Genomic DNA, 21132 nt, shown 5'->3' with positions numbered 1-21132 from the left:
GGAAAACGTCCACGAGTGACCCTTTCCGGGGGAATTGTGTGGTGAACTTTGACAGTACTTTCCATTGCAAACAGATCCACTTATGGTGCATCCCCACAAGCAGAACACCACTGAACTGCTTCACCTATGTGACAAATCCAGGGAATAATTCCCCCCTCCCCAAGGGGTTGCCACTCCCTAGGGACTACGGCGGTGAGCTCCCTAGGCTTAACACCCTCTAGGGGACCGGGCAAGTGGGGATCCCACTGGGGCTGACTTCTACGCCCATCCCCGGATGACATCCCTGGACAGGCATATGCATCATCCTCCCTTGTCCCAGGAAGCAAATATTTTTATTTGCTATATATGGATTGCATCAGACAACTATGGAAGTGCTCATGAAGAGGTAGTATGGTTTCTGACTGTACTGCTTCCATCACTGTATGAAATGCAGGATCAATGGGCTGTTCTGTCTCCTCCCAGTGAGGAACATAAAAAGAGGCAGGCAAGTCTGCAGAGCTGAGACGCAGAGAAGGGCCTATACCCCATCGAGACGGAGACAGGAAGCAGTCCCACACAGTCAGTGCAGAGGAGCGATAAAGCTTGCAGAACTCTGCTCCCTGGAACCAGGCCTAGAGCTGGGGAAGCTTGGCCCACCAACCAGGGAAGACATGACCCCCATGTACCGTAGTCGACGCCGAAGTCCCGTCACAAACCGATGAGAAGCATTGAAGCCCATATACCCCAAGTAAGGGTGGGATGCTAAAGAATTGCTGTGGATAGCCCAAAACATGGTGATAATCCATATACCCCAAGCCAGAGTGAAAAGGTGAAGAGCCCAAGAGGGGCTGAGAGACCAGCTACCCCACGGGGGATGGAGGTGGGGTGGGGGCACACCCCAAACCCCAGAGAGGGTAGGAGCCAAAGAGGTTCCGAACCAAGCCGGACAAAGCCTGGCTAGTTGAGTACATTTAAGAGGACTTCACTTTGTACAGGACTGGAACTGAATGGCAGGCCAAGAAGCTTTGAGACACTACTCCATTGTGTACCAGGCGAGAAACACCAATGAGACTTGATGAACATTTGTGCTGGATCTATGAGTCAGGCGAAGGCCTAGAGACATTGGCTGGTGATGGGATTGGAATCCTGCTTGGGGCAAGAAGCCCTTGTCTAATCTTAAGAAGGTCTAGGCTGGTTCAAAAATAAGCCAAGAATATCCCATTTAGGCAAAATGCCCTTAAATGATTTTGTGTTGAGATTACTTTTCCTTTGTAGAGGTAGGGCTAGGGATCAGGCTAGTTTAGATTTCGAGACGACAGACATACTTTATTATGTCTGACATGCACACTTTTTTAACTCTTTTCTTTTTCTTATCATAGGGACCAGAGTCGTAGGGCTAGTACAGGTTTTAGGACTGAAGTAAAACTATGAAGTTAAAGTCACAATGAGTTGTTTGTCTCCTGATTCTGACTTGCCACATCGGCTAGTCATGACCCTTTGTAAGCGTGCTTGAGATCTTACATGCTCCACCACCACTGTTACTTGATGTCTGGTAGCGCACTTTGACAAGTCTTGAGCATCTCCTCTGTGTCATTGTCCTAGTTCCTCCTTATTTGTTCATGTAAAACCTTGTAGTTGTGCCATCTACACAAGTACATCTTCCTGGGTGATCTGCTGTAAAATGGCTTGAAGGGCTAGCTTCAGAACAATAATATATAAAGTTTTCTCTGTATGTGGCCTAGGGCCGCAGATGGACATGGAACCTAAGTGAGCTCCACAAACCTGAGTGATGCATCTGTCGCAATTCAGAGGTCTGATTATGGCCTTTTAAGAAACATGCGCTTGATGAGATTTGACGGTTTCGTCCACCATTCCAAATCCTGGAGCCTTTGGATTAAAATCTAGAGGACATTTACCCGTGGCCTGCACTTATTGCAGCTGAACCTCTTCCTGCAACACTCTAATCTTCAAAGGCTTGAATTGGATACACAAAGACGTGAGGGCCACGGACACCTTGAACTAGTCTCGCAAATGCTTCTTATTCTTCAGACTGTGAGCAACATTGCAAAACCCAGTGGTGTTCAGGACAGTGCCTAGAACGGTATGCTGGTCCATGCCTCCAGTGAAGAAGTGTCTGTTTATTGCAAGGCCAAGTCATGAAGACAATTTGGGACAGCTTGCTGTTTTATTGTCACTGAACAGTTAATCATGAATGTACGAGTATATGTAGAAACTCTCTGCACAGATGCTTGCCCATCCAGGCCAGGACCTTTGTGAATACCCTGGGTGTGGAGCACTGTGTGAAAAGGAAGACCTTGAACTGACAGTGGTCATTCCCCACTAGAAACCTTGGCGGTACCATTGATGTTTGTCATGAAAGGGTGCATGAAAGTAAGCATCCTGTGTAAGTCCGGTGAGCAGAAAATCCCCTCCTTGGATTCATGGAAAAGGGTCACTGCATAGACCTTTTGGATGCAGATACTAAGTGTGCTTAGTGATGCATGAGGATGATTGTATGTGTGTGTATCAGTGGAATGTATGTGTTGGAGTGTGTTCTGGAATGGTGAGCAAGTGAAGGAGACAGTTGGGAGTGGATGGATGGAGACTGCTGCTCCAGCTGTAATGCTAATGGGCTTGATACAGAAGTCTTAAATACCTGCAAAGCGTGACCAGCTGCCTCTGTGTCCATACTCCAGTCATGCACCTGACCATTTATTAACTTAAAATGTTTGAGGTCTATGATTGGCTGCCTGCCCTTTTTCACCACGAAGTACAGGAGTAGACCTCATATCCTAATTGTTCCTTGGAACGCATTCCCCTTTTCCTCTGGACCATTTCAGTGACTTCCTTGCTCGGCATGCACAGGTGGGTGTTACCGTGCACCAGAGCCTTTGGTGGTTGAAAACTGCCTTGTGGTTTAACTCTAGGGTGTGCTCTGGTGTAAAATCAGCAGCACCCATTGATCCAACGTGATGGTCTCCACCTCCAAGGCCAAGCAGGGTAATCGCACTCACCCTCACCCCCCCTCACTCCAAAAAGGTAGCGATGAGAGCTTTTGGGGGCCTTCCTCAGATGGGACTTAGGCTCTCTTGTGTTGTGTACTTCTCTGGTGATCACTACCTCTCGGCCTGTGAGATAATTTGCACCCCTGATGTCATCCGAGGTGTCCGATGCTGAGCTTTCGGGATTGGTGGGTCTGCTGTGTGTCCGGGGATGGCGACTGCCTACCTTAGGTTTTGCAAGCTCTTCCAAGGTCTTGCGTGAAAGGATTAAGGTTGGCGCTTTCTAATGGCTTTAAGGTTGTTGGTATTGTCAGTGTCTGTCTTGACTGGGGCTAGTTTGGTGTCAACATGTTTGCCAAAAAGCTGTTACCCATTAAAGGGGAAGTCCAGCATCTTGGCTTGTGCGTCCGTTCTAAAATGTGTACATTTCAGCCAAGAAAGCTCCCTGAGCGCCTATTGCTGCACCCTCTGACCGCCTGCTTGCATGCCTGCTCCCCTCCACCTATCCTGCGCTCCCCTCCACCTATCCTGCGCTCCCCTCCACCTATCCTGCGCTCCCCTCCACCTATCCTGCGCTCCCCTCCACCTATCCTCCGTTGGGAAAGGCTTTAATTTGAAATTCTTTATCCCATTCAAAGCCCTGGTGGTAAAGAAGAATATTTACTTACCTACTTGTCAATTAGTTCTTTATCATGGTACTTTCATTGAATCATGGTACCTTCATTGAATGCATGCACGGAATGTCTCCTACCATATGTGGTGTTACAGAACACTTTTCAACATAGAGAAGTCGCTCCTTAAAATAAATGCATCTCTTCTAATAATAAGAGTGATTCTAATACCCATCTGGCATGAAACATTTTGTTTTGAACAATTTTTCCTCCGTAAAAGAAGAACATGTGCCTAAACTGCATTTCTACAGTCCTTTCCATAGAGCAATTAAGAGATCAATGATAGGCAGCCTTAACAGGGCAGGCGAACAGCAACACTGTCGCTGTAAGGCCAGAGTGGGCGCCTCCCATCATGAAGCACAGTGGCAGTTGAAGCCCGTTCCATCGCTGTGCGGATCCTTGAACACTTCTCTCGCTTCAATTTTGACTATTTTCTACGGTTCTTTGTCTTTCCCTTCACTTGGAAGTGTTTTTCTTGTTAGTGTGTCTTTTATTATTACTGTATCACAGCTGTAGTTGCTCTCTGACTTGAGCACGAAATGTTCCCTTTAAGTGTCCTGTATGTGGTGGTAAAGGGTCTGTAAAGGATGACCACACTTTCTGCATTGGCTAGTTACCAGACAGCCATACAGTTGAACAATGCCCAACATGCCAGAAAATGGTTAGACAGAACATTAAAGGACAGAGAAGGGATTGGCTCTGGTGAGGCTGGGCTCAACATCTAGCCAAAAGGCCAGAATTGGAGGACATGGCTCTTCTACAGCAGCAAAGAAGTGTTAAAGGATCCTTGCAGAGATCGGAAGAACGGACTCCAAATTTGGCTGTGATGCATGATGGGGGTTGCACCCTCTGTGACCTCAGTGGTGTTGCTGTCTTTTTGTTTTCTTTATGGGTTTTACAAAGGCAATTTAGGAATGCTATTTTTCTTGTACGCAACGGACATTGTCCATAGCAAACACATTTATGCCAGATGGGTGGTGTTATGATTATTGTTATGAGCAGTAATTTAATGTTCTTTTACATTTTAAGGAGCTTTTTCTCTCCTAAGCTCGAACGTGTTTCTGGATCCGCACATTGGGGGAGATGTTCATTTTTATGACAATCATTGAAGATCCCAAGATGAAGAAAGCTTAAGGCTCATTCTTTCTAGTTTCCTACTCTTTTTCCTACTGGTGTATTTTCCCTTGCAAATTAACAAGGGGGGGTCCTATGAGTCCCTCTGCCAGACATTAGTCCTGGTTACGAGAGACTTACCCAGAGTTTTTGGCTCACTATCTTTCACAGAGAAGAAATATCCCAAACATATCAGTCTTTGTCCTGCCCTGGGGCAGTCCAGCACCGAAATGCTAGGCAATTCTCCTCTGAACAAGAGTACCAACAGAACGTGTTTCTGGATCCGCACATTGGGGGAGATGTTCTTTTTTATGACAATTAGTGAAGATCCCAAGATGAAGAAAGCTTAAGGCTCATTCTTTCTAGTTTCCTACTCTTTTTCCTTCTGGTGTATTTTCCCTTGCTTCATATGTTTTTCTATGTCTCAAGGGGCCTAGCTGGCATTGGTGTTCTGAAGATTTTGTTTCCTGTCCCTCCCCTCGTACATTTGGTACAATCTGTGATGAAAATACATTTTATTGCGCTCTGTGTTGAATACAAGTGACTGTCCTTTTCTTCTCCATCGGAAGGCCAAAGACTGATAAGAGATGGAACCCTTGAGCGGGGAACCCCATTGTGGATTAAGAATCTGGTTGTCCATGGTCGGCACGCACGGAGACTGAGTCAACTAACCCAGACAATCCCACCAACACTTTCACCTGCCCCTTAATTTAATTACCGCCAGGTACCAGATTGGTGTGGAATTATCGAGACACTGGCAATCTCCCCCACCACCTGAGAGGTTGTCATAGGCAGGCCCACTAAGTCTAAATGGAGGATAAGGGGACCTATCAGAGAGCATATTAGAGGCGGGGACTAGAGGAGTATGGAACCTGTATACAAGTCAGACCCAGATCAGGACAGAGCCGCAACAGGGGAGACTACGCAAGCCAAGCGCGCTTCAATTAAGGATAGAGACGCAAACTAATCAACCCTACTAACAATTTCCCTTTTTGCATACACCTCTCAAACTCCAAACCAAACACAACCAAAACCTACAGCACAACAAACCGCACAAACTTCACTACATTGCAACAACAAAACAAAAACACACATAGCCTTGCACAACAGTACACGACGACTACCGGCCGAAAACACCCCAGGCCCAGCCAACGGACCCACCGGGCTGAGGCCGCCAACAGCACATCACTGCTCTCTTGCACTTTTCCTGCTTCCTCCCACTAACTCAACCTCCCCTCCTCTTTCAGAGCCGCCAGAGCGCCAAGGGACCACTACGGTGGTGATAGTGCGCGGTACAAATGTCCTTTAACATTAACGTTATGTAATCATTCCCAGGGCTGTCTTGAGGTGTCACATACTCCAGTGGTTTATCTTACTAGATAGGATCATTCTCATACCAATCTGCCCTTCTTGGAAGCGTATTAGGAGGAAGAAATGGATATGTCTATGTTCCCCTTCTGTCCTCTTTCATGAAGGGAGCGAGTTTTCCCTTTCGAGGTCTAAAACTGGTTGCACAGGAGGACAAGCAGAGGTGGCTTCTCTTGCACCATATTTAGTGATAGTTGCCTGCATGGAGCTCTCATTCTCTGCTGCAAAGCAGAGCAGCCTCTTTGCCCTTTCCTTTATCGTTGCGAAATCTAGGACTTTGTGGTTCGGATAGAGGCAATATCTCCCGCTTCTTGAGAGTTATTTCGAGAGATGTTTCTCTGGCCGCAATTGGAGCAAGGTTTCAAGAGTCTTTTCTTCTGTTTTCTGTCATTCTGAAAATGCTGCACCTGCTTCAGACACTGTTTACAGACTTGTCATCTGGGAGTGGCCAGCAGCAAAATCCTTGACTTCCTCGGGATAAAAATCTCTAAAGCAGAGCCGCAAAGAGACTTCTTGCAGCAACAAGTGCTGTAAGAATTGAAGGTTTGAAGTGACGGGTGGAGTCAAGATGTCATCAGGGTTTGTGGCATTTGATATCAAACCTGGTTCAAATTCTGCACGGCAGTTGCCCAGTGGCAATTGCTTGCGGGTCCAAGAAGCTGGGCATGGTAGGCTTGCCGGGTCCGCGGTGCTTGAAGACTTGCCTGCCACTGGTGTAGCAAAGCAGCGACTGACTAGCGGTGAACAGGCTCTGCTGGTGCAACACAGCGTCTGGGTACTGAGAAGAAGCTGGTAAGCAGACTGGTAATGTGGAGTTGGGGATGCTAGAAGAACCTGCGGTCCTCAGATGCTGAGACGCCAGAGAGGCGATCAAGCATTGAGGTAGGAACTTTGGTGGTTCCCCTGCAGCAGCTTGGATGGTGTTGGACGATGCCCAAACCAGTGTTTGGTGATGCAGTGAGATCAAGGGGTCGTTTCCTTCATTCTGTGATTGCTTGTGACCCAATCCGAAATCTTGAGGCAAGGTGAGTCCTTTCTTCTGCCTTTCCAAACCGGGAAGGTTTTTAGAGTTCACTTGCAAGAAGTGAGATCCACAGGGGACCACCTGTGAGCATTCTTTTCATCTCCATATGCCACTCAAAGTAGGAAGGATTAAGTTGGCGGCCCGCCTGCCCTAATTGCACCGCGAGCTGTGGGTTTCGACCTCTTCTGTACTCGAGATGTGGACATCTCCCTGCAGAGGTCAGGTTCTAGTGCTCACAGGCTTGAGTATGTAATTTCCAGAAGGAACATATAGCGGAATTGCAGTTAGTCAGGATTTGCTCTTAAACATGGCAGACCTGGGGGTCGGGCGGAGTAGCGGGGGTGTTGGTAAGTTTATGGCTTATCGCGGCAAAGTTTAAATCTCACCATTTATTCATGGTTCTCATCTTGCATCATGGATTCCTGATTAACACTTAATCATGGTAATCGTGCTGGGGCAGTGGCTTGCGGGTGCACTTATGAGCTCCTGTGCGGCCTGTCGGGATGAAATCCTGACTAGACACCCACCCCCAATATATCTTAAAACATTCCCCTCGTTGCGGTGCCCAGGCAGAGGACCCCAGTTGCCCTTGGTCAGCACCAGACAGCCTGTATCGAGGACAATGTGCCAGAGACCGGGATGGGTCAAAATGGCAGAAGCAGAGGCCCTGGCGCAGAGCGATAGAGTGCCGTTGTGAAGACTGGGACGACTTGTTGCGCATACCGGCCCAAGATTCACTGGCTGGTGCGGCCCGGGAGTTAAGCTGACTAAGGGCCTCCTCCCATGTTCCCTCCCTGGCGCCCTACACTGGCACCCTACACTGGCACAGGGGATTTCTGGCACCATTGAGTGGCCTGCCTTGTGGAGACGCGGTTTCCCATTCGTGGAGGCGCCATCCTGGAGGAGGTGGTTACTGGGTTTCCTATGGCAAACCTGTTCAATGACCAGGGTGCGACGATGACTATTCCTGCATGAACCGAGGTGGTGATGTCCAATACCATGACCGGGCCGTAGCAGAAAAAAGCCCCCCAACGAACACAATGGACAATTATACCCCACAAAGAGGAGGCTTCACAGGGCTACGGGGCCCTGAGATGATGGAGTTGGTGACAGAAGGCCAGTCACGAGAAGCGGAGGTGTCTCAGCAATAAGGAGAGGGAACAATCTTTGGCCCTGATGTTCTGCGGACAGGACATGACAATTCATGAGAAAAGTTTGGTTTCTTGACGAGGTTATGACCTACCCACATATACTGTGGCTTTCTAAGGTGGAGGTTAAGAAGGTTGATGGAAATCCTTCAAATGTGTGAACTAGAAACATCCTGAGAGAGGTGAGGGGTGACTGTTGGGGGGAGGGGGGGGGAGCTGGCAGCGGCTCTGTGGGGAGATGAGCAGAGCAGGGAGGGGGTGCACTTGTGAGGTTTGGAGGGGGAAGGGTACGGATGGTGGGGGTCACTTGTGGATATTATCACCGGATTGGTTAGAAGTCAGGTGATACGAAGAATAGATTTTCCTTTGGTTCATGTTAAGCTGCCCTGTTGGCAGCACTTTGGGTTATTTGATTTGGCAAGTGGTCTGGGGAGGGGTTATGGAATCGAGAGGTAGGGTTAGGAGCTAGTCTAAGGGGATCTGGGGGTGAGTGACTGGTGCCTCTGAGGGTTGGAAGTATGAGGTTGTGGGGAGGAGGCGGGTGAAGAAAATTCATGGGGAGGGGGTAGGATTTCAATAAACATTCGGCCATCAAGGCGTGAAAGGGGAAGTGGGCTGCTTGGGTAGTTCCACGTGGGGCAACCCTCGATGTTGGCACCAATAGACATTTATTCCATAGGATTAAATGGAGGAGACTAAGGTGAAGTTGTCCTAGAATGTAAATGGGCTTGGGCACAAGGTTTAGAGAAGAGTGGTAATGCAATTTGTGAGGCACCATAGACCATATGTGGTCATGCTTCAAGAAACCCACCATTGGGGGCTCCAATTGTCGGTTTCTGGGGAGAAACACATGCAGAAAGGTATATTGTGCAGGGTTTGCTAGAGGTTACAGGGGGTAGCCCTAATAGGAAACGGTACCTGGGTCACACAGCACATTAGGACTGATGTGTAGAGAAGGGGTTTGGGGGCTCATATGTGTGTGGTGGGCAATGTCACGCTTCTCCCCAGGCAAAGACGAGTTGATGAGAGAAGTGGGGAATGCGATCCTGGAAGGTGAACAGGATGTGATCCTCATTGGAGTGGACTTCAGTGACACAATGCACACTGAGAAGGATAGGATGAACACAGCCATATCTAGGGGTGTGCGTCCAACCAAACTCCACAAATGGGCATCTGTATTAGGTTTGATGGACGTTTGCAGGCAATGTCATCTGAAGGAACACTGTTTTTCATTCCATTCTGGGGCCCACGGGGTCATTGTCCCAAATCATACTACATTTATACCACCAGGGAGAATATTTGCAAGGTCTGGAAGGTAGAATACTTACTGAGGGGTATCTCCGATCACTCACCGGTCCTACGGGAGTGGGGTCTTGGGGGGGTAGAGGGGTGGAAGGAGACCACAGGGAATATGACTATTTAATGCCTACCACCTGCAGCCATGGGACATGGGTGAGATCTTGGGTGAGGTCACCACCAGTTTCTTCCAAGAGAACAAGGGTATAGTGCAGTGGTATTGTGGGAAGCCTAGAGGACTATTTTACGGGGAACGGCTGTGACAGAAGTCGGGCAGAGAGAAGGGGAGAAACCTCAAGAATTAAGCAAGGCTGAGGTGTGGATTAAAGAGAAGGGTTCTATGTACAATGTGAAAAGAATGGGAGATTGCTGGCCTGGATGGCTAGACAGGAGGAAAGCGATTGATGGATATCTGGCATCAAAGAAGCAACAGGGACCTTACGGGTAGAGAACCAAGAATGTCCTGATACTTTCATGGCCTTCTACACATAATTCTACTCTGCAGTGCTGGGAAGTGATGAGGCTGTGGTGGGGTCCGATCTAGAAGCCCTCCCCCTAAAGAGGCTGCCATCGTCTCGGAGGGAGGCCTTACAGGCTGATTTGACTTTATCCAAAATTGACAGAAGTATACAGCAACTGCAAACGGGCAAAACTCCGGTCCCCGACGGCCTTCCCTCAGAACTTTGGAAATTGTTGGGAGAGAAGACTAACGCCCATCTGCTTGCCTTATTTCAAGAAAGTTAAGAGAAGGGGAGGTTGCCCTCAGATCTGAGAGAATCTGTCATCTCAGCAATTCTCAAGAAGGGTAAAGACAAGGAGTCGTACAGGCCTATCTCACATTTACACAGGGATGTCCAGATCCTAGCGAAGGCCCTGGTCAATAGGTTCTTTGTGGTTCTCCCCCACTTGATACATAGAGATCAAGGTGGCTTTATGCCAGGAAGGTCGACCTGCCTCACTGTTCGTAGAGTGGTTATATCAGCAAGTGAGCTACCCTGACAAAATAATGCAATATTATCACTAAACTCACACAAGGCATTCAACTCTATTGACCGGGCATATTTATTGGTGGTAATGGCTAGGAAAGGCTTTGGACCTGCTTTTGATTGGGCATGGCTTCTATATGAAGCTCAGAGTGCAGGTAAGGGTTAATGGGCGCCATTCCGATCCCTTTCGTTTGCCGCACAGCACAAGACAGGGTTGTCGCCTTCCCTGCTTCTTTTTACACTTCTGATCAAATCATTGGCTGAGGTGGTAAGAAGTAATCGGCTATTTATGGGTTTAGTGACCAGACTGCCATGTGGACAAAATATCCCTGTTCACAGATGACCTTCTCCTAAATGTGAGAAACCCTGAGACCTCAGTACCGAGGGCAGATGAACTGCTTCAAGAATTAGACTTTTATAGTGGCTTGCATGTTAGCTGGGGAAAATCTCTCATGGAACGGGACCATTATGTCTCCAGGGAGATGGGGGGATTGAACCTACCAAGGACCCTTTATAATACCGGGGTATTATCACTGGATCACAGAGGGAGTTTTTTCTTTTGAACTGGCACCGGTTCAAACAAAGCAGTGTGCTGCTTTCTTAAAGATGTTGCTAGATCGGCGGATCTTGTTTTGTCATTGTTGGGTAAGATTACGCTCTTTAAAATCAAAGCCTTTCCCACATTTTCTTACGTTATAAAAACCACACCCTATGAGATACAGGCAACTGACTTTGATAAACTGGACAGGGGGCTCAGGAATCTGCTATGGCGGCCAATTACTGGTTCTTTCTGGGGGATGTTGATCCAGCAATTAACCTGCAGAAATCCACGACCCCCCCCCCCTCGCTCCCCTCCCATTGGTCAAGTTCTATACAAGGTGATGCACAGGAAACTGGTAATGAAGACCTGGCATACTCTAATGGTGAAAATACTCTAATGGTGAAAACCAGAGATGGGAACAAACTGGCCCTTGACCAACCATCATGAGGGGAATTGGCTAATATCCAAACTCAACAAGGTTCAGGGACACAGGAAGTTGATTGACAAAGGGCTACAGAAAGTGGAACATGTGCTAAATGCAAAAGGAATAAAACCATTTCAGGAGTTGAGAAATACCTATGGGGTACGAGCGAACATGTTTGCGACACACTCAATACACAGTTGAGAGAGGACCTGAGCTCTCATGGGAGTCTCCCTTATTCCAACCGAGAATTTGGAGACCAAACCGATTTCCACGGCATATAGATGGATAGCTAGCACAACACCAAAGCCACTGGTGAAGTTGAGGGAGAAGTGGGAGAATGATTTAGACCCTTTGGTGGAGGAGGATGACTGGGAAAGCCCCCGGCTGCAAACAAGGTTACCATTGACTCGAGACTGTGGCCAATTTAGATCCTGCATAGAATATACTACATGCCTCGAGTTCTACATAGGATGGGGAGGAGGGCCAATGGTACATGCCCTAATTGCGAGATAGCAGGAGGGACTTTCTATCATATGGTCCGGTCCTGTCCTAAGATATACACGTTCTGGGGGAAGGTATTGGAGGTGATAAACACCTTAGTGGAGGAAGAATTGGCCATCGACCCGCTGGTGTGTTTGCTAGGGAGTCTGGGGTGGGAGGGCGCTCCTCACTCACCGGCCATGAGAGGACTCTGATTGGTTTGGCAATGGCAGGGTTCGGAATTGAGGGTAGCTGGGAGCCATTTAGCTCCTGCATGTAACCTAGTAGAGCCTGGTTAGCTTGACACCAGGAGCTACTGTTGGCTTCCCATGCCAACTGATGTCAAACACATCTATGTGATTTTCTAACTGTGTATTTGGGAATATCTATAAATGCACATTAGGGCACATATATATGATATTTTAAGCATAAAAGGTCATAAATAATGCACAAAATGGTGTTTGCAACTTAAAATTAGATATACAGACCTCTATGCACTAACACCATGTTCCCTTGTTCCCCAGTGGCAGCTCCTGGTCACTGGTTAATGTTGAATACCGAGAAGCTGCTTTTAGCTCCCGGTTGGCCAATCTTAATTTCGATCCCTGCAATGGTATTGGCTAAAAGAGGTTTTGGGGTGGCAACAGTAGTCCTTCTTTACATGCTTGGGAAGAGGTAGTGAATAGCTCCATGAGCTTAGAGAAGTTGGTTTCCAAGAATGGATGATGCCCACAAAAACACAAGAACGTGTGGGGAAGTGGTTGATGCACAACAAAGGCTTTTGAATGCTGCAAGAGTCTGATAGCGGGGTAAGATGGCTGCAACCGGGAAGGGAGAAGACCAAATGCTGGAGGGTTTCGTGGGGCGGGGCTCGGGGTTAGGTAGAGAAGGGGAAAAAGGGGGAGCCAAGTTAGGTGGTCAGAGGCAGAGGCTATTGTTAATGTTCATGGGTTTCTAAGAAGGGTATGCGATTTATTTATTTTTTTCATTTTTTTTCATAAAGAGTCTGTTCCTGTCTGATTTCGGATTGTTGCGATATAACATAAACATTGGAATAAAGGTATGTTATCAAAAAAAGTAATGGTAATCTGGCCTCCATGATGCAAGACTGTGACACATAGCCCAGATCATTTATGAAAATGACCTCCCAAGTACATTAGAAGAAACCTCTAAGAGGGAGAATGGGGATGGGATCCACCTATTCTATTTTAAAGTGCCTCTGTAAGGGGACATGTACACACAACCCTTGAGTTTTGTGTGAAGTAGAGCACCCTTGCTCTAAGATTGAGGATCTCTTGATCTTAGCCTCGAATTTGCACCATCTCAGAGAAATTCCCCTTCCCTGTTGTCCGAGACTATTATGTCATTTCTGAAGTGGAGGGCCAGCAGAAACTGGTCCTTTGCAACAGTTTTCTGGTCTGATCTGCTGCAGCAGACTTCACATCCAGTTAGGAAAGCGGGGCATCATTATGAATGAAAGAGTAAGTAATCCTGCATTGGGTAAGATGTCATGACCTTACCTAAAGCTTCCTCAAGCCTAGCTTCCAGAGATATGACCATGGTAGCATAGGCCATGTAACTAGCAGCCACAGTGATCTGGAGGGGATGAATGGCCTTAAGAGTCGACAGGAAGACTAGTGCAGGCATCTGTTACTGAATAGCCCATGTGCCAAAAGAGGCTGCAAAGGCTCATCACTGAGGAGGGTGAAAGCCTTACCCGGTGTATGCATCAAAGACCTGTGGACCTGACACACCAGTGGATGTAGGTGCCCGCACTGTGAAGTCATTCCACAGTGTGTGTGAGGATGGTGTGTCAGACTGCAGTCGGTCCAGAGACTCCCTGGAGCTGATGAAGGCCCAAAAGTGGATTGTAAGAGAACTGGGTCATAAATCCTAAAGGTGCTCCCTCTGAAAACATTGGAGGGGCCAGGCTGGTCACACCAGTGGTCCCGCACCAGGAACTGACCTATTTGCAATTGAAGCCAGAGTTCCTCTCTGGGCTTTTGGGTACTCTAAATCATAGGCCGTGCTGATTTACAAGATTTGCTCCTCAAGCACTTGTGTACTAGAACTTTGATCATAGGAGCGCAGAACACACTGGACCTCTTGCAGTCCGTACCAAACCTGTGGGTTGGCTTCCTAGGCTTTGACCTGTGCCCAGCGCAGTGAAAAGGAGCCGGGTGGATAAGGAAGAACCTCTAAAGGGTTTCTACTTTATCCCTGGAGTGCAAGCCTCTTGAGGTCTCTGTATATGTACAGGGCAAGGTGCCCATTAAGCCTAACACCCACAGGAAATGGTGTCCTTGTGGACCTTGGAGCAATGATCATAATCTGCCTCTGGGGAGTGTTCGCTCGGAAAAGAGTCCTGGGAGAGGATCATTATAGCTTTCCCTAGGTTAATATTCTCTGCTGGAACTGACCCGTCTGAAATAAGGCTTAGTAGGCACCTGCACAAGACATTATTACCATAAACTTTTTGGGAAAGAACCAGTCACCGGGTATCAGTGGATTTAAAAAAGGTACGTTTTCTCTCCTTTTCCTAACTTTCTAAATGTTCTGTACGGTTGGGGGGGCTGTGATATTGGCAAACACCACATAACTGTGAATCCTGTTCTTGAGTACCTCAAACTGAAAGGAGTTACAAAGGTTCAGACAGTCCAATGATGCTAGGGGAGGCAACCAAGACACACATTGCATGGATCTGTCTCAGGAAATTGCATTGGGGAGTTTTACTTTGGGAGAAACCCCAAAAGAGTCCATGAAGACCTGCATGGAAATGTATGGAAGCCAAGACATGCATAACTGCGGGTAGCCTTTGCACAAGGGTGACCTGCACCTATGCACGGGCATTCGTTTCTTTTTTGGACTTTGCAAGAAATGTTCTGTTTGCGGTACCATGGGTACGGATCTCTCATGACGCTGAAGCAACGTGGGCAGAACATAGCAACACCTCCCTAGCAAGGTGATATACGTTTGCTGCATTTTTTGTTGCCGTTGTTTGGTGAAGTATCTAGATGCATGGATCATATTTGCTTGTTATCTGGCACCATTCATGAGAAACATTACACAAAAAAGTTTTGATTTTTAATCGCTCAAGGAGCATGACTTCAGGGGTGCTCTTCTTTCCTTCTCTCAGTAACTGAGCCTGGGGATGGCATAAGACTGTGCTTAATTGACCTTATGCTTTAATGGTTTTATTTTCTTCATGTGATTAGCTGCTAAAACCGAAAACGTCCAACTCTCTTCTGCTCACTCAATCACCGTCTAACAAGAAACAAACTACCAAATTACCAAAAGCTGAAGGAAGCTTAACGAGCAAAGAAGGCTGCACCAATGTGCAGCCAGTTTCCAAGGACCAGTCCGAAGAGAAACCAAAAGGCCTGGCTTCTGTGACAGCTACCTCTAGCCAACAGAAAAGCACTTCTGACCAGAAGGGCAGAGCAAGGAAGAAGAGAGGGAAGAATGGCTTCATTGAGAGTGAGGAGGAGCATCTCCAGCAGAAAAAAAAGAAGAAAGCTGAAGTGACGATTGCCAAACCTTTAACTGAGTGAGTGAAGATTGCCTAATCTTTTAAGTGAGTGTGTAGCATTTAACAATAAAAATAACTAGAGCTATACTGTTTTTTTATATTGAAAGAAGATCATGAACCCTATGGAATTGCTTAGCTCGGGTCCGAAATGTGCACTTGCTACTGGCTAGTGATAATTGACTTTTGGCAAGTGAGAAATACTGTGCTGTCTATGGATATAATTGGGGTGTTTAGTGAATTATTATTTCTTTTTAATATCTGGTTAGTTGCTGGCAACTTGCACCCTTGCTTAGCTTACGTAAGAGAAACTCTCTTGTCCCCTATGAAAATCTCCTGGTCCAGTTTTATTCGTTTAAGTGGCTTTTGTTATTATGATATTTGAGTGCAGATCTATCTTAGGGAAGCAACGTTGTGGTTTACAAGTCAAAGGGCGGGGTACACAATGAGGGAAGCATAGATGCAAGAGTGGGGAAGCTAACAACTGGGGTGTAAGAGGGCAGGCAATTTGACAGCAATGGCTTTAAAAGCAACCAGGAGAGGAAATGGATTGGGGGGTGGGCGGTGGAGAGGGTCCCTATGTATCAGGTCATGTGGCATATGCAAGTGTAGACCTAAGTGTTTAAGTGTTAGGAGGAGCCATTCCTTGAAGAATGCTTTGAGCTCCTTCCTGAAATGTAGGAGCGGGTGTCTCATGCTGATGAGGATGAGGTTCCTGACTCTTGTGGCATAGGCAGACCAAGAAGGACTGTCTTCTGGTTCTTTTCTTCCTGCGCCAGCAACGTTAGTCTCCACGTGTGTTTACTTCACCGATCATAGGCCTCCAGAGATGCTGAGCATCTCAGCAGGGTAGCTTGGAGGACTTGAGGGAAACAGGCTTGCAGATAATGCAGAAGGCTTTGAAGGGGATATGTGCTTGTAGCGGCAGCTAGTGCAGTTTGATGAGTGTCGAGATGATGGAGTTGAATTTGCAAGTCCTTTCATTGGTGCTGCAACATGGACACATCCCGGGGGTGCCAGGGTGGTCGGCATTGCCCCCATTAGGTGGAGGGGGACCAAGGCTTGGAAAGCAGATTTGAGATTTTTTAAAGGGATGAAGGGCTCGAGTTTCCACAGGAGGGAAAGTTGGTACCAAGCAGTTTCCTCCTTGCTCTGTGCTCCTTAAAGGAGGTGTGTTGATGTAGACGTTGGTGCAGGTGGTGAGCTGTGGTGTGCAGACCTCCAGGTTTATAGTGGGGAACTAGATCTGGATGTCGGGATGTTCGGTATTGTTGGTCAACAGTAGGAATTCAGTTTTTTTTTTTTTTAACACACTTTATAGGCATTTTGTAATAAGTTAAAAACAGATAACCATCCCAACATTCCCTTCCACCCTCTTCCCCAAACCCATAATTCCCCATTTCTTGACCATTTCCCTTAAGACCTTTCTAACGCTGCCTCCCTAATGCCTCCACCTTATCTCCCTTTCTGTCAGCCTCCTCCATTCCCCTTAATTAGCAGGCCCCACTTACGGATGCCCCCCTGTAGTTCCCTCCAAGACCTCTCCCCACTATCTCACCTCTTCCTTTACCCATTCCTCATGGTGGTTTCCGGTCATTGGATATAGACCGATCGTTCAACAGCTGACCCCAGTCTGCCATTATCCCTTCTTCCTCCGTGTGAACCTTATCAGCCTGTAATGTCTCCAATTTGGCTATTCCCCATCTACGAGCATCTTCCAGCCATAAAGATATTGACGGCCCCTGTGGATGTTTCCAAGCCATTGCCATCCGGCGTTTAGCTAATATCAATAAGAATCTCGCCATCTTGTTTCCTGACTTGTACCTTTTTCCTCCTCTGAGAGGATCCCCCATATACATACTCTGGGGGTTGCACTCCAGTTTTTGCCCCAGTAACTAATTCACCCCTTTAATCACCCTGTTGCAGTGACTTACTATGATTCCACATTCCCAGACCATGTGCCAATATCCCACTAGACCCTTCCCGCACCTTGGGCACTCTTCGCTCAGGGTCCTCTTCATTGCTCGTAATCTGGTTGGGGTCACGTATACTCTATACCGGAGGTTAAACTGAATCAATTGGAATCTAGCATTTCGTGACACCATCTGGACTTGCTCCCAAATTTTAGTCCATTCCTTCTCAGATATCTGGAACCCAACATCCGCCTCCCATTTTCCTTTTACCTTCAGTTCCCCCCTGGGTTCTTCTTCCTATAGGGCCTTGTAAATGCACAAAATCCTTGTCTTCGCCCTTGTTTGCTCTAGTATTACCTGCAATAACGGGCTTGCTTTTGGTTCCACCGGTTTTCCCTCCCATAATTCTGCTAGCCTCTTAACTATAATAAATAATAAACAAACTACTGCCCCGAATGCCAAGAACAATCCTTCAGTAGTTCACAGAACGTCAACAGTGAGGAATTCAGTCTTTGAGGGGGCCGGATCAATGTGAGGCAGGCCTGGAGTCTGTGGCTATCTTTAATGGAGGATGCCTTGAGATAGAGATGCATGTCATCTGTGTGTTGGTGGATGTTGTATGGATCCAGGAGAGTTCGGAGTGGTTCTATGTAAAGGTTGTAGATCAAAGGGGAGAGGATGGATCCTTGTGGGACTCCACAGGTGATGGGTAGGGTTAGTGATCTGGAGGAATTACTTTGGTTGAATTAGTGGCGGTTAACTTGGTTGGACTTTAACCAACTGAGCACTGTTTCGCTGACCCCCATGCAGTGATTTAGTACCATGGTGAATGTCTGGGTCTACTGTGTCGAAGTGGTCTGGGAGAACCAGGAGGCAAGGATGACCATCTCTGAGGGCCATCCTTAAGGGCATCAATCATCACTGTGATGGTTGCCGTTTCCATGCTGCATGTGGGTCTGAAGTCAGATTGTTATACCTGAAGGGGGTCCTTAGCTCCAGTGTTTTTTGTGTTGCTTTATGAACACTTGGCCTGTGCCATCATGCTTTACCAGTAGTTGATGCGATTATACCCAGAGGTGCCGCAAGCTCTTGGTACATGCATGTCCAAGGCATAAATATGTTTTCAAAAATTGATTAGCAGGGATTGCCAATTAACATTTTCTTGATTACCAAACAAACTTAATTGATTAGCAATTTTGATTCTCTAAGCTTTTCTAGTGGTTCATCTGCCTTTGGCCCAAACAGAGGTTTGCCGTCAAAAGCCTAAGAGTTTGGCCTGCACATTGGGCAAAACCCCCGAACTGTGTAGGTATGGTTTCCTCCTCAGCACTGGGTTGTTCCCATAGCCCAGCCTATGCAGTCAGCTGTGTCTAGACTCTCCTGCAGATCCTGGCAGGCCACCTCATTGGCATCGTCCAAAAAGCCATCCCTAATTTCCCCTTCCGGGATATGCTCAACCGCTTCATCAATTGTCTGCCACAGTATGGGGGAGTACTTCACGAAGGCCCAGCTGGCGTGATTGCTTTTAGAGCGATGCTCCTTGGCGCAGAAACCTTCTTGGCTAGGGAGTCAGTCTTTTTGGACTGTCCGTGGGCAGAGGTACGGTGGATGTGGCCAGTCATGAAATCACTGTCGCAGCTTGAACCTCCAGGGGTAGGATGCACCGAAAGGAAAGTCACGTCTCCCCCCTCTTCCCCCTCCCCCCCCCCCAACAGGTTTGTACTTCTTTGTTAGCTCCGGCATCTACGGCTGGCGTGGAACAGGGCTTCTGCCACAATGCACCAATTGGGTCCGATATGGCTGCATTGAAGGGTAAAGTCCTTTCTGTCTGCAGGCCTTTATCTAGAATGCCCAAAATTACTGACTTTTGTTTTATTTCCGCGTCCTTTACACCACATGTTTATATGCGTGGGGAGACCCTCTGCAGCCCCCCCTACTTGCATTATATACCTTTACCCACCCCCACATATATATGTGGTGTAAAGTGGGTTGAAAGAAAGTCTGCATTTTCAGTGGTCGCAGTGATGGGGCCGCAGTAATGGTGTAATTCCCCGTAATGTTATACAACATGATTGGCTAGCGTACCAAGAGCCAAAGCCAGGACTACCTTTTCCATTGTTCTCCTGTACTGTGAGTTAGGGTGCCCATAGGAGGGAATGCCTGCTGTAGGTCATGGTCCGGTGTACAGCCCACTTGTAGGCCTTATGCCAGGGCCACCAATTCGGCCTGATCAGTGAAAGTCAGCCCCCCCACCCACTAGCTCATTGGTTCCATGCCGAACGGGAAAGGGTCCCCTTCGTCGAATATACACGCATGGAGTGGAAAATAAAATCTCGTCTCCAGGGCAAATGGGCAGTTCACTGTCAGCGCTGACCTCTCTGTACGTGTGTTGATGAACCCTCTTGTTGCTAACGAATTGAGGGTCTGCTGCACCAATACCGACTTTAGGGGGATAGGACCAGGCGTGGTCACATTGGTGCTGGAACCTCAGGGCGCAACTGGTGCCTGAGCAGCCTGTGGCTTCGAGGCCAGACCGAACCCACCACAGCTTTTTCGGAAGAGTTGTAGTATTTGGTATCCAATTGCCTCCCGCTTTACTCTTGGGGCAGGGGAAAAGACATACCCCATTCCTCTGATGAACCGGTGTAATGTCTATGCCGGCATAGTTTTTCTTTCTTTCTTTCTTGTGGGAGGATAAACGCTGTGACCCGCTTTGAGAATGTGAATGCTTTGCAGCCTTCTTCTGCTGCTTGTCCGTCTCGGACATTGGGCTTTCAGTGTTTGGGCCTGACAACCGTACGGTTGATGGCGCCAGTGACTTTGAGGGAGGCCGCCCACGTGGCAATTTCGACGAATGTTCCCTGATGGCCTTTGTATTAGTTTGCTGACAGGAGCCGCACTGCTCGATATTGTGTTTCTTCCTGAGACACCACGCGCAGATGCCGTGTGGGTCCGTGATGGAGAGATTTTCTTTCAAGAGGATTGTTCTGAAAACAGTGTGCTTGACTGTGTAGAAAAAAGGAACTGAGGTATGGGGGTGTAGCGATTCAGCAGATATACCGCTGCATCCGGAGTAGAGGAGTGGCGTGGCCGAGTCCAGATGAGGTTGACGTTGAGCCATGCTACGCCCCTGACAAATGTTTTCCAAGCAGCTGACACTGGAAGGGCTATCTAGCCGATGAGGATCTGCGGGTGATTGAAATCCTTGGAAGTGTGAAATCCAAAGAAGTGTATCTTTTAGTGCACATTAAAAACTAGGTGCAAAAAACATTTCTTTTACAGTTAAAACACATTTTTACTTGCTTATAATATACTCCCATTGGAATGGAACGTACATTTGTACTTCCTGAAAAATCATTTTATTCCAAACTTTAAAAAATAGTGAGTAAAACACTCCCTCAAAATCTTATTTGGAGCACTGACTACATGCCACTGAATTTCACTACAACAAAAGGATGCTTTGTAAACTGTATGAATTGATAATTGTTATATTTGCAGTAATGGCAAAATACATTTCCTAACAAAAAAGGTCTGTTCCCAGGTGGAAGTTGCACAAAGAAGCGGTTGACCAGAGGGTGGATGTGTGAAGTGATGAGAATGTTTTAAGTGGGAGGCAGACTTCAGGGGTCTGCTTCAGAGCTGCTACAGAGGAGTTTGTTGG

At 47.4% G+C, this 21132-nt stretch overlaps 1 protein-coding gene across 3 annotated transcripts in view; it reads left to right on the top strand.

The window, feature by feature from the left end:
• Positions 1-21132, top strand: part of REXO4 (REX4 homolog, 3'-5' exonuclease) — a 185864-nt gene that overhangs the window by 125769 nt on the left and 38963 nt on the right. For all 3 annotated transcript variants that reach the window (XM_069609354.1, XM_069609353.1, XM_069609355.1), the window contains exon 3: positions 15248-15579. In XM_069609354.1, the coding sequence (XP_069465455.1) occupies positions 15248-15579 (332 nt within the window). The remainder of the gene's footprint in view (positions 1-15247; positions 15580-21132) is intronic.

The sequence above is a fragment of the Ambystoma mexicanum genome, chromosome 8, assembly GCF_040938575.1.
Source record: "Ambystoma mexicanum isolate Mex_15411 chromosome 8, UKY_AmexF1_1, whole genome shotgun sequence".
NCBI classification, from domain to species: Eukaryota; Metazoa; Chordata; class Amphibia; order Caudata; family Ambystomatidae; genus Ambystoma; species Ambystoma mexicanum.
Note: the sequence above shows the minus strand (reverse complement) of the source record. Positions and strands in the feature narration are given on the sequence as shown.